The sequence below is a fragment of the Gopherus evgoodei genome, chromosome 17, assembly GCF_007399415.2.
Source record: "Gopherus evgoodei ecotype Sinaloan lineage chromosome 17, rGopEvg1_v1.p, whole genome shotgun sequence".
NCBI lineage: Eukaryota > Metazoa > Chordata > Testudines > Testudinidae > Gopherus > Gopherus evgoodei.
In genome coordinates this window covers 6,711,395-6,724,426 of record NC_044338.1, presented here as the reverse complement: position 1 = coordinate 6,724,426, position 13,032 = coordinate 6,711,395, and the positions used below count along the sequence as shown (strand labels likewise).

Here is a 13,032-nt window from a genome sequence, read left to right as displayed (position 1 = left end):
TCTTATAATATGCATCCAGATATCCTCCAATCACACAAGCTGAAAATTGTTCCACTTTACTGCAGTCTGTAACCATATGGGAACCAATCCTGTCTGTGTTCTGTGCACATCCAAAATTCCTTCTGAATGACCTGCCCTTGGAGCGAGTTACCAGTGACCCAGGGCTGGGACAGCAGGAGAGTGCAGGTTGGGGGGAGAGCCCAGTGCTGGGGCATTAGGATGTATGTGTTGGGGGGGGGAGAACCCAGGGCTGGGGAAGTAGGGGAGTGCCGGGAGGAGCCCAGCGCTGGAGTGGGGGGCAGCCAACATTTTTTTTTGCTTGGGGAAGTAAAAAACCTAGAGCCGGCCCTGGAGCTATAACTGTTCAGAAACGGTGTTTCAGCCTCGATCCAGGATTAGTCCAACCTGCCATGGTCAATGTAGGATTGCTGCCAACAACATATTACTTTATCCTTTCTAAACGTTCCAAGGGATTGGGCTTTCATCTGTTTCCAATAATCTTGTAGATGTCACTGTCAAAGGTTTTGTTTTTCAAATACAGGTTGCAAGAGGATATTTTCCTTTTAGGATTTTTTCCCTTCATAGAGTATCAGTAACCATTATTTCTCTTCTCCTTTCTTTTGTTGTCTCTCAAAATGTTGGCTTGCATACTTCTGTTATTGTCTGATAATTCTGCAGAGTGGATAACAGGATACATCCTCACTGGGTAGGAATGAGCTTCCCCTGCTAGGATTTTGTAGCATATCCTTCACCCCTTAAGAGTAAATGAATTAAGATGTAATAGAATTATACAAAGGGCAAGTACAGTACATTTAATAATACTTATTACTTTATTCCTAATCGACTTTATGAATAGTCTTTTATATAACCTCAAAATACTTAAAAATTAATTAACCCTCATTAAAGCTCTGTGAGGTTATCCTATCCATTTCACAGATTGAGAGAAAGCAGTTGACGTGCCCAAGAGTCATAGATTTCAAGGCCAGAGGGGAGCACTAATCATCTAGTCCATGGGTTCTCAAACTAGGAGTAGGGACCCCTCAAGGGGTCATGAGGTTATTACATGGGGAGTCACGAACTGCCAGCCTCCACCCCAAACCCTGCTTTACCTCTAGCATTTATAATGGTGTTAAATATATTAAAAAGTGTTTTTAATTTATGAGGGGGGTCAAACTCAGAGACTTGCTATGTGAAAGGGGTCACCAGTACAAAAGTTTGAGAACCACTGATCTAGTCTGTACTCCTGTACAACACAGGCCATAGAACTTCTCCAAAATAAAGATTGCACAATGAGTCAGTTGTTTTTTTACTATTTTAAATTTTACATTAATGGTTATTAACCTTGTTAAAAAGGCTGTCTGTGGATTTTCTGTACTTGTGTGTTTCTCACTATTGCTACAGAGAAATGTACAATATATATTTCTTAACTCTCTGGAAAATGTTGAATTGGCAGGAGTGTGGTTAATTCTAATAATGTTATCCAAGTTTGACTTTGAGCTTGTTTTCCTGGTCTCAATTTATTAGCATGCATTATGTTCCATCTCTATGAATTCTGTTGTTTGAGATTTGTCACTTGGCCTTATTATGTCTGACAAATATGCCTGTTTTCTTCATTTAGCTGGCTTTAATTAAAGAAACTGTCTGACCTACTTTATTCACTGTAACTGTTCTGCAATGCTTACATACACTGCTTATCTGTTTTTATTTTGTAATAATCTTCTGGTTGCTAAAAAATCATGTATTCCTTTAAGCCATATTATTAATTTATAAGCAGAATGTGTACCATTCAATGACCTCTTTGATGCAGGTATATTAATAACAATTATGCATGCCCAAGTTACTAAAGTCTGTACGTCTACAGTACAGAGACTATTCCGGCATATCATGTCACTTATGTAGGTACTTAAACTGTATTAAAGTCCTCCCTTAACCGTCTCTTTGTTAAGCAAAATAGATTTTAATCTTGGAATGTATCACTATAAGTCATGTTTTCTAATCCTTTAATCATTCTTGTGGCTCTTCTCTGAACCCTCTCCAATTTATCAACATTCTTCTTAAATTGTGGGCTCTAGAAAAGGACATAGTTTTCCAGCAGTGGTCACATCAATGCCAAATACAGAGGTAAAATAATCTCTCTACCCCTACTCGATATTCCCTGTTTGTGCATCCGAGGATCGATTTGCTCTTTTGGCCACAGCATCACACTAGAAGCTCATATTTGACTATTATCCATGACAATTGCCAAGTCTTTTTCAGAGTCACTGCTTCCCAGAATAGAGTCCCCCATCCTGTAAGCATGGCCAATGTTCTTTGTTCCTAGATGTATACATGTACATTTAGTAGTATTAAAATGCATATTATTAGCTTGCACCTACATGTCTCTGAATAAGTTACTTGTCCTCTTTGTTGTTTACCACTCTCCCATTTTTTGTGTCATCTACAACCTTTATCAACGATGATTTTATGTTTTCTTCCAAGTCATTGATAAAAATGTTAAATACTACAGGGCAGTGTTTCCCAAAGTTGGGACGCTGCTTGTGTAGGGAAAGCCCCTGGCGGGCCGGGCCGGTTTATTTACCTGCCGCGTCCGCAGGTCTGGCTGATCGCGGCTCCCACTGGCCGCTGCTCCGGGCCAATGGGAGCTGCTGAAAGCAGCAGCCAGTATGTCCCTCGGCCCGTGCCACTTCCAGCAGCTCCCATTGGCCTGGAGCAGCGGCCAGTGGGAGCAGCGATCAGCCAGACCTGTGGACGCAGCAGGTAAACAAATCGGCCTGGCCCACCCTACACAAGCAGCGTCCCAAGTTTGGGAAACACTGCCGTAGGGCCATGAACTCATCCTTGTGGGATCCCACTGGAAACATACTTGCTCTGTGACAATTCCCTATTTACAATTATTTTGAGATCTAGTAGCCAGTTTTTAATTCATTTAATGTGTGCCAGGCTAATTTTATATTGTTCTAGTTTTTTAATCAAAATCTTGTGCAGTACCAAGTCAAATGCCCTGGAAAAGTCTAAGTATGTTATGTCAACACTATTACCTTTATCACTCAAACTTGTAATCTCGTCAAAAAAAGATATTAAGTTAGTCTGATAGGATCTATTTTCCATTACACTACCGTTACTTAATTCTTTTATTAATTGAGTCCTGTATCAGCTGCTTCATTATCTTGCCCAGGATCAATGTCAGCGTGAAAGGCCTATAATAGTCATCCTGATTACCCTTTTTAAAAATTGGCACATTGATGTTATTCCAGTATTCTGGAACTTCCCCAGAGCTCCAGGACTTATTGAAAATCAAAATCAATGGTCTATTAATATAACACAAGTTATAGGAGTCTCTGTAGATACATAGACATAATCCATAGTGTAGACCCAGCCTACTCCAACCGATGGGTTTTTCCATTGGTAAAGGAACACCACCTCACTGAAAGATGGTAGGTACGTTGATAGAAGCATTCTTCCATTGATATAGCTGTGTCTACACTGGGGGTTGGGTTGGCATAACTGTGTCAGTCAAAGGCATACTTTTTCATACTGAAGTCAGTAGTTCTTCTGCCATCCCTTCCAGGCTAGTACTGATCAGGCCTTTGACTGTGGAGCAAAGACCCATCTTCAGAAAGAGCCTTATGTGAGTTTGTGGTATGTGAGAGGAGAAAAGAGTTCCATTACTTATATAGTCCCTGGTATTTTAAGTGTGTATATATGGATGTATAGGAGATAAACAAAGAAAAAGGACACTGTCATCTTTTAAATGTTTTGTAAACAAACTTCCTTTTTTCCCTAATACCTTGAATTATGAAAAGTTAATTTTTAAATAATACAAAGTACATGTCACATCTCATGTCTTCATTTACTTTTTCCATGTTTCAGTTTGGCCTTTGAAAAATCAGCAAAGAAACTGATCAGCCTAACAGTGAGGAGAATGGGAATGTCATAAAAGGAAACCAGATCACAACCTTCTGGTTATAATGTATTCTGAGTGCAAATGAGACCTGGATTGCCACAATATCATCTAAAAGTTCCCCTTGGAGTAACTGCAGACAGAGAGATTCTATGGAGGAAATATAGAGGCATGAGTTCATGCTGATGTACTTTGAACCTGTTGTTCCTATGACCTAAAGTTTTCCAAAACTAAGATTAGATCACTAAAAAGTTATCACTTCTGGCTAACATTGGACTATTTAAATTCATTCCTTACATACTTGAAAGTTTGACAAACTGGCGGAACTGTTAGGCTCAGGTTTCCCTTTCTACCTCAGCTGATGTACATAGGGGGGAAAAAATCACTTTTGGCAATGTGGAGGAAGGTTTAATCATTGTGAACAACTGAATTAATGTTCTACCACTTAGTACTTAAGCCTAGAAAGAAGAGGGGAGTTTGAGTTTTTTACCATGGCACTGAACTCAAAGTGATGGTTCCTGAAAAACTAATGCCACAAGTTATATCGATATAACAAATTACATCGATATAATTTTAGTTGCCACTTTATATATATATGTGTGTGTTTGTGAATAGAGATTTTTTTTGAAGACGTTATGCATGCATGTATGAAATAGATACTAACAGGGCTGCCCAAAGAGGGGGGCAAGTGGGGCAATTTGCCCCAGGCCGCACAGAGGCCCCCACAAGAACATAGTATTCTATAGTACTGCAACTTTTTTTGATGGAAGGAGCTCCCAAAATTGCTTTGCCCCAGGCCCCCTGAATCCTCTGGGTGGCCCTGGATCCTAAAGAGCTATTATGAAGCTAGACATGAGTCTCATGGTTAGAGCAGCAAGCTAGGAGTCAAGGCTCTTAGTTTCTTTTCTTGGTTCTGTCACTGACTATTTTTGTGACCTTAGCTAAATCACTTAACCATTCTGCCTCACTTTCTTCCACTTGTAAAATAGATCTAATATCTACTTCACAGAAAGAAATGGGAGGCTTCTTTAACTCCCCTCATTCAGGAAGTATGCTGTAATTAGAATACTTATCATGGTCCTTAGATTACTTTGGGTCAAAAAGATAAATACTTTTAAGGCATTTTAAGATTCTTTGGTGAAAGGTGCTCTATAAGTGCTTTGTCTGTTTTACAGAGGAAAAAAGAATCCTGGATATTACAGATGGAAAAGTCCTCACCTAGTCCATCTCCTGACAAAACAATGTTGTTCCTTACATTTATTTTCTAAATGTAAGATACTTGCATAAAGACAGTTGACATATTGACATAGATGAGAATATACCCATGTATAACTGAAGTATGTCATTAAAATACCAGTGAAAAGTGAGATTTCTCAAAAGGTTTAGACAATGTTCTCCCAAATTTCTGTTTTCTCTGAAGCTTCTTAATCAAGATGAGGGCTTTAAGCTTTGGTATGATTGAGATGTTTGTTCACACTTCAGCAGTTGTGTTAAAAGAGATATTTTAAATTATTGGATTCACTTGCTAGGAAAAATGTAAAAATACTCTATTTGCATTTGTAACATAATTTGCTTATTTTGAAGTGGGAAGGAACTTCATTTACATGCCTTACATATGGACAAGCTCTATCTTCTTGAAGTGGACATTACAGGAACCTTTAAAACTATTATGGGGAATTTGTTGGCAGTTTAAAATTGTAAGCTTCTAACAGGAAATAATTAAGCTGTAGGCCAGCAGTCTGGTGCATTGGCTCCTGTAAAATTACACAAAGAAAAGGAGAGTATTTGTGTGAACATTCCTCTTGTCAGAAAAAATTTTCTTCTTTATGCTGAGGTTGAGAAAGAATGTCAGCATAGTAAGAGAAGAGTACATTGATCCTCGGGCATATAGAACGTTCTAGAGTGGAGAAGAGAATCTAAACTGCTGTCTTTCTGTAGTCTGGCCAGCTGGATTTCTTATATCTCTTTCTGAATAATTTTTAAGCAGTGAGATGAAAACAGTTCAATCATTTTACTCTCAAATTTCTTGTGAAATTTTCTCTATCTGTATATAAGCAATTAGATACCAGGAAGCTGTATGCGACCCTGTATTTTGTGTTTATTTAAAATAGTGAATTACTGCAGGTGATTGGTGCAGTGTCCAGCTGCCAGCATCAGGATGGAAACATCTTGTCCAAAGAACAGGTAGTACAAACTTCCCCATACTAATTGTACTTCATCCTTACCCTGACAGGGAAGGGTCTCAAAGGTGGAGATCAGTTTCCAGGCCTTTCCAATCCTTAGCTTCTCTGAGGAAGATTAACAATAGGGAGGGATGCTATTTGTGGAAGTTAGGGTGATCAGATAGCAAGTGTGAAAAATTGGGATGGGGGTGGGGGGTAATAAGAGCCCATATTAAAAAAAGCCCTAAATATCGGGACTGCCCCTATAAAATTGGGACATCTGGTCACCCTAGTGGAGGTAATTGTGATTAAAGGTATGCCTATACCGCAGTTTAAGATGTAATTGTGGAGCCATTAGGCATATCTGCTCTAGGTTTAATCTAGCTCAGGGTTTCTCAAACAGGGTTCGCCGCTTATGTAGGAAAAGCCCCTGGCGGTCCAGGCCGGTGTCTTTACCTGCCCCGTCCGCAGGTCCGGCTGATCGCGGCTCCCATTGGCTGTGGATCGCTGCTGCGGGCCAATGCTGCTGGAAGCGGATTGCTGCTCTGGGCCAATGGGGTCTGCTAGAAGCAGCCGCTTCCAGCAGCCCCCATTGGCCTGGAGCAGTGATCCATGGCCAGTAGGAGCCGCGATCAGCCGGACCTGTGGATGGGCAGGTAAACACACTGGCCTGGCCCGCCAGGGGCTTTCCCTATACAAGCGGCGACCCCGTTTGAGAAACCCTGATCTAACTAGTGTGGATAACAATGGAAATGAAGGTGCCACAGGATTCTATAAGGTGCCACAGGATTCTTTGCTGCTTTTACAGATCCAGACTAACACGGCTACCCTCTGATAATGGAAATGAAGATGCTGTGGCACAGGCTTCAGTGTGAGCTAGCTGCCTCACTTCAAGCCTGCCAGGGACTCTGGGTATGTACTCAAATTGCTACTTATGATGAGGTCTGTGTTGCTGCATCTTCACGGCTATTGTTATCCATGTTAGCTAGATTAAAGCTAGTGTAAGTGTGCCTACCATGCTACAATTACTTCTTAATTTGCAGTGTAGATGTACCATAGATACTTGCCCATTAGCAATTCTACTGAGACTTCCAACTCACTTCACTGAGGGTAAATAACAATAACAATTAGAGGGTAAATAACCTCTGGCCACTATCAACCTGGCTGGGTTTAACATTTGCACTTCACGTTGTCAAAGCACCAATTGCTAATTAGCTAACTTTAACACAGGTTTTCTAGAGGTGAAAGGCTCCATCTCCCATTGCAAAACCCCTAAGGCATCTAGTCCCTCATTATTTTTAAATTAGTAACAATACAAACTCAAAATGTTTATATCCTCTCTATCACCAGAGATGTAATCACCTGAATTAGAGTTGAATATATTGCATACCACTTATCATATATAACGTGGAGGGTTTGGAAAATATTTAACCAAAGAAAAGAGGGCTGAGAATTTATTTACCAAGGTCAAATACTCCTTGAATTGGGGAAGGGACTGGCAACTCATACAAGCATTCACACCTTTGGAACATTAAATTACACATTCCTGAGTCCCCTTTTTCAGTAGGTTCAGTCTCTGGGTTCATTTGGGTTGGGTTGGGTTTGGTTTGGCCTGGACAAGAAGAGTGCCTGGCTCTCTGTTGGCTCTGCATCTTCTATGTCCTCCCTCCTCTTCATCTGTACAGTTCTGGAGTGCCATTATCCAGAAATCACAGAAGATCCACTGCCACTCAAGATTGGTGGTGGGGTTCTCGCTCAGTATGTCATTTAACTCTGTGTAGTAGCAGTAGCTCTAGGGAGCAACACCAGACCTTTTTGTTGCCCTCCTTGTAGTAGGACTGTTGGAGTTCCTTCTCCTTTGCCCAGCATTGGAACTCATCCCTGCTGTACCCCAGCTTCTGCATCTCCTTGGCACTGTTCAAATAAACATTTTACTCTTGTGGGAATTTTGCAGCTGTGCTTGCACTGCTCCTTCCCCCCATTAACTGAGGAAATCCAGGATTTCTTTCCTGGAACAGGCAGAAGCAAAAGGCTTAGCTGCAGTTTTAGCTTTAGCTTTACATGGAGCTATACCTGTGTGCTTGCAAAGATGGGATAGCAAGAAGAAACTACTCTACTTTACTCATGCCCATCACCCCAATCGGGGTATGGGGCATTTCCAAAATATGCTGGGGATTTAAAAGTGTACATATATAGCTTCTGATTGCTGTGACCCCTTGGTAGAGGAGTTCAAAAATGTCACAGAGGTGGTTACTAATGTGGAGACAGTGGCATTGTGGGATTGTTGCTGGAGGGCTGTTTGTTGGAGTACAGCCCATGGAGTGTCCACACGGGCATTGTACTAGTGGAAGAGTGCTGTAGAGAACTTATGCTGCTGGGGTCTACATTTTCTGGCAGAAGTATAAGGTTTTATCAGAACTGAAGGTGGATGCATGCTGACAGAAGGCAAGTTTCACCAAAAAACTTTATAGTGTAAACCAGGCTTGAGCTGCTAAAACAATAGTATTACAGGTTACCTTACCACAAAATGTCAGAGCATACCTTAGGCCTTGTCTAAACACCGATGTTGCACTGGTTTAATTTAAATCTATTTTTAAACCAATGTACTTTAACTGGTGCAACCCCCTTTGTAGAAACTAGCCCTGCCTATGTTATGACTATGTACAATGTGGCCATGTAGCTGCATAGCTATGGTGCCATAACTATGCCAGCATAACCCTGTAGTGTAGATGCAACCTACAGTGATGGAAGGGGGTTTTTCATTGTAGGAACACCACCTCCCCAAGCGCTGGAGCTAGCTTGATGGAAGCATTCTTCCTTCAACCTAACTGTGTCTACAACAGAAGTTAGGTCAGTATAGCTACGGTACTCAGGATTGTGGCATTTTGGCAGCGATGCCTCTGGATGACACTGCGTCTCAGAAGCATTTCAGTGTATGCTCATCCACTGGCCAGTATGCGGGCGCACTTAGACGCCATGGTGCCCGCAGACACTGCGTTGGGGACCCCTGCTTCCGATGAAGTGGGTATTCACCCATGAAAGCTTATGCTCCAATACCTTAGTCTATAAGGTGTCACAGAACGCTCTGTTGCTTTTTACAGATCTTGTTCTGTTATATAACCAAGGATCCATCCCTAGCAGTTCAGTCAATCATTGAGGACCCTATTCCATGGGCCCTGTAGGAGCTACTGCTGTGATAGCAAGGCTGAGTCAGTCTTCAAGGTGAGGTGAGGTAAGGTAAAGCCCTCAGGGACTAGAGTGAAAGGTTTTTAAAGATGCCAATGGCAAGGGGTAAGTTTCAGGACTTGGACTTGGTAGCTGGCATCCTATTGAATAAAGCTATACTCCCTCCTTATAAAATGCCTGTACATTTATGGTACTATAGCAATCTTGAGTTAAATTAAAATTTAAATCTTAACAGAGAACTAGGGTGATCAGATGTCCCAATTTTATAGGGATAGTCCCAATATTTGAGGTTTTGTCTTGTATAGGGGCCTATTCCTGCCCTGATTTTTCATACTTGTTAACTGGTCAGTGGGTGACCAGATGTCCTGATTTTATAGGGACAGTCTGGATATTTGGCGCTTATTTTTATATGGGTTCCTATTACCCCCCACCCTCTGTCCTGATTTTTGACACTTGCTATCTGGTCACCCTATAGAGAAGCCTCTGAAGTGGACGTGGGACCAGCAGAAGCTTTTAGCGCAGGTGGACAATGGCCAAAGCCCCTCGCTGCCCGCGGCAGGTGCCCTGCAGAGGGTTGTTGCAAGGCCCGAGTCGCGGACTGGCGTAGGGGGCGCTGTTTCGAAGGGTGGCGCGGGAGGTACAGTTAGCCCTGGCGTGCGGCAGGGGGCGCTGCGCCTCGGAACGCTCAGGTTCTGCGGGTTCCATCGGGGATTGTTACACGAGCGCCGCGTTCCGTGTCTCGGACATGCCCAAACAGCGCCTCGAACATAAACAATAGTCACCGGCCGCGGCTGGAGCTGCTGGCTGGGGAGCGCGCTAGAGCCGCTCGGCTGGAGACCCCGCGCTGGTTCTTTGGGGGCCTGCTACCGTCGGAGAAGCGGCTCCAGCCCTTGCCCTTACCCCGGTCCCCCCATGGAGGGTCTGTACTCGCTGGGGGTGAGCGTATTCTCCGACCAGGGAGGCAGGAAATACATGGAGGATGTGACCCAGATCGTGGTGGAGCCGGAGCTGCCGGCCGAAGGGGAGGAGAGCCCCCCTTACAAGGGCGGATCGGTGCCTGGAAGCCAGCGGGCGGCCGAGTCCAGGGCCAGGCATGACCCCTTGCCCGCAAGCTGCGGGAGGAGAGGCGCTAGCCCGAAGGCGGTGGAAGAGGAAGAGCAGTCCCCCGGCTCCAGCCGGTGCCTCCGCCGATCCGTGGCCTTCTTCGCCGTGTGTGACGGGCACGGGGGCCGGGAGGCGGCCCAGTTCGCTCGGGAGAACCTCTGGGGTTTCATCAAGAAGCAGAAGGGATTCTGCTCCGCGGAGCCGGCCGAGGTGTGCGCGGCCCTGCGCAAAGGCTTTATTGCCTGCCACAGGGCCATGTGGAAAAAGCTGCGTAAGTTACAGGCGCTGCCAGATCTGTTCAACTTCTCCCTAGCTTCTGCTCCTAATCTTCACCGCCCGTCCGAACCGTTATCAGGGCGGCAACCTCCCCCCTTCCTGCTTCTCCCCCTGTCCCTCCTATTTGGGAATTGGCTGGCCAGTGATCGCTCCCCCCCTTTTAGGAGAGAGCAGTCGCCTTTTTACTTCTCTGCCTGCTACTTTCCCCCTGTTCCCTCCAATTTGCACCCTTGACCCGGGGTAAAAGGGCAGCACCTGTCTACCCCCCGTGCTGTCCTATTCTCACACCATTTGGAAATATCGGTATTATCCTGCACTGGGAACAAGACACCACCAAGTTTCTCCATGCGCTATTACTGAGAATGGGAAACACACCCCGGTTTCAGCCATCTCTTTCTTCTTTCACTTTCGACCCCCCTCCCCTTTTTTTAAACATACTGGTGAGTTACATGCTTGCAAAGTTTCCCTCCAGTTGTTGCTGGAAACAGGACACTAACTCTATCATAATTGTTTCAGTCTACATGTGGAGAGGCTGCAAATGTGTCTCTGGGGGGGAAAATGGTTTTCTGGTTCAATCAAGACATTTGGTAAAGATTATTTGGGGAGGGAAAGGACCCCATGCTGTGATGGATAGACATTGTGATGGATAGAAAGGCACTAGGTAAAGACTTTGGATAAAAGAGGAGAGGGTAATTGTGAAGCTGTGTGTTGCCTTGCTAACAATGCAAGTTGAAACCCCTGCTAAATCTGTTCTGTAGATCTTGTTATTTTATGGAGTTGTGCATGTGATCACCTCCAGGTTTTCCTTACCTAGAATGCCCTGAGACCAAATGGGTCCCTTTCTAAGGACCTGGTTGACGTTTTTTTCTCAATTGCCCCCTCTCCAGTTCTGCCCATTGATTGCTGATGGAAGGATTCAAAAGATGCCTGCTGCAACCGGGATTATTATTTGTTACTTGTTGTACTATTTGAGTATCCGGGAATATTCTCAGTACGTTCCAAAACAAAGAGCACAGTCCCTGCCCTGAAGACCATACAAGCTAATAATACAGCATGACATAAGTGAATGTCCTAATTATGCAAGAGAAGAGGGAAAGATTTAGGTGGTGATATTATCATGCATGTGATGTTTCCTCTAATAGGTGAGACTGCAGAAGTAAATTTCATGAGGATTTTAAATGTGGTGAGGATTGTGGCTTATTGATTAGTCTGGGGAGGCTTTATGCATATGGGACAGCATGGAAGAAAAGCAGGAAGACAAAGGGGGTATGAAGGCTGGCAGGGAGAGGGAACACACAATGAGACCAGGTCAAAGTTGTGGGCAGGAACACTGTGAATATTGGGCCTTGAAGTCAAGGATAAATTAGGATTCCATACACTACACAGCAGGGAGCCAATGAAGTGATTCAAAGGGAATGACACGGTTGAAGTAACAGTTGAGACTTTTGCAAAAACATTTTGGACAGAGCAGGGTTTTCAGGGGTAAGAGAAGTATTGGAAAGATCCTGAAAAAAACAGGTTGCCATAGTTGGAGTGGGGGATGTGGGAAAAGTGGCTGTTGGGGCAGAAAGGAAGGAGTGGATTTTAGAGCTATTGCAGAGGAAGAAGCAGCAGAACTTGATCAAAGCCTGGATATTGGGGAAAAGAGAGAAGTGGCAGGTAACCCCCAGATTATGGGCTTGCATGACAGGAAGCAGGGTGGTGATATGGATCCAAACAATGGGGAGAGAGAATGGATGAAAAAGATCATGAGCTTGTTTTCTAGTTGTCTCCCTGCTGAGTGTGGTAACCAGGAGTGGTTTTCATAGCATGTGTGAACCACCCCCCCAAAAAAAAAGAAAATAACAAAAACAAACAACTATTGACATGATGTAGGAAATGCTATGAGCAACAAATGGTGAGTAACAAACAGAGCTTCTGATATATAACTATTCTAAACTGTTTTCAAGGACAGCAAAAGCCAGGGCACTGCCTTTTGCTGGTAGTTCTATAACTTCTCTGTAAGTTTTGTAGTAAGCCATCCTCCCTGATTTCTGGAGCACAAACTTGCTAGCTTTTGCTGCAGGTGCAAGAAAACTTGAGGTTTTCATTCAATAAAATATTCAAATAAATACTCCATAGTTAAGTCAGCCTAACTCCAATGTAGACAAAGCTAGGCTGATGGAAGAATTATACCAGCAATCTAGCCTCTTGGAGAGGTGAATTAACTACAGTGATGGGAAGAACCTTTCCCAGCAATGTAGGAAGCAACTATGCTGTAGCAGTGTGGCTGCCACTGTAGTGCTTGTAGCATACGCATACCCTGAGTGACTGTCCATGGTTACAGCCAATAAGGCATTGACTCAGATATTTCCAGGCCGACGACCAGGGTCCTGCAGGAGGGATCTGTCTTTGTTTTGTGGG

At 43.7% G+C, this 13,032-nt stretch overlaps 1 protein-coding gene across 2 annotated transcripts in view; it reads left to right on the top strand.

Annotated features, from left to right (window-relative positions):
* The first annotated feature begins 304 nt into the window (after positions 1–304).
* PPM1D (protein phosphatase, Mg2+/Mn2+ dependent 1D) overlaps positions 305–13,032 on the top strand; it is a 44,967-nt gene continuing 32,239 nt past the window's right edge. Inside the window, exons 1-2 of one of the 2 annotated variants that reach the window (XM_030537083.1) lie at positions 305–706; positions 5,077–5,171. In XM_030537083.1, the coding sequence (XP_030392943.1) occupies positions 636–706; positions 5,077–5,171 (166 nt within the window). In that variant the 5' untranslated portion in view covers positions 305–635. Of the gene's footprint in view, positions 707–5,076; positions 5,172–9,943; positions 10,625–13,032 lie in introns of those variants that run through there. The other variant, XM_030537082.1, reaches the window with a different exon arrangement.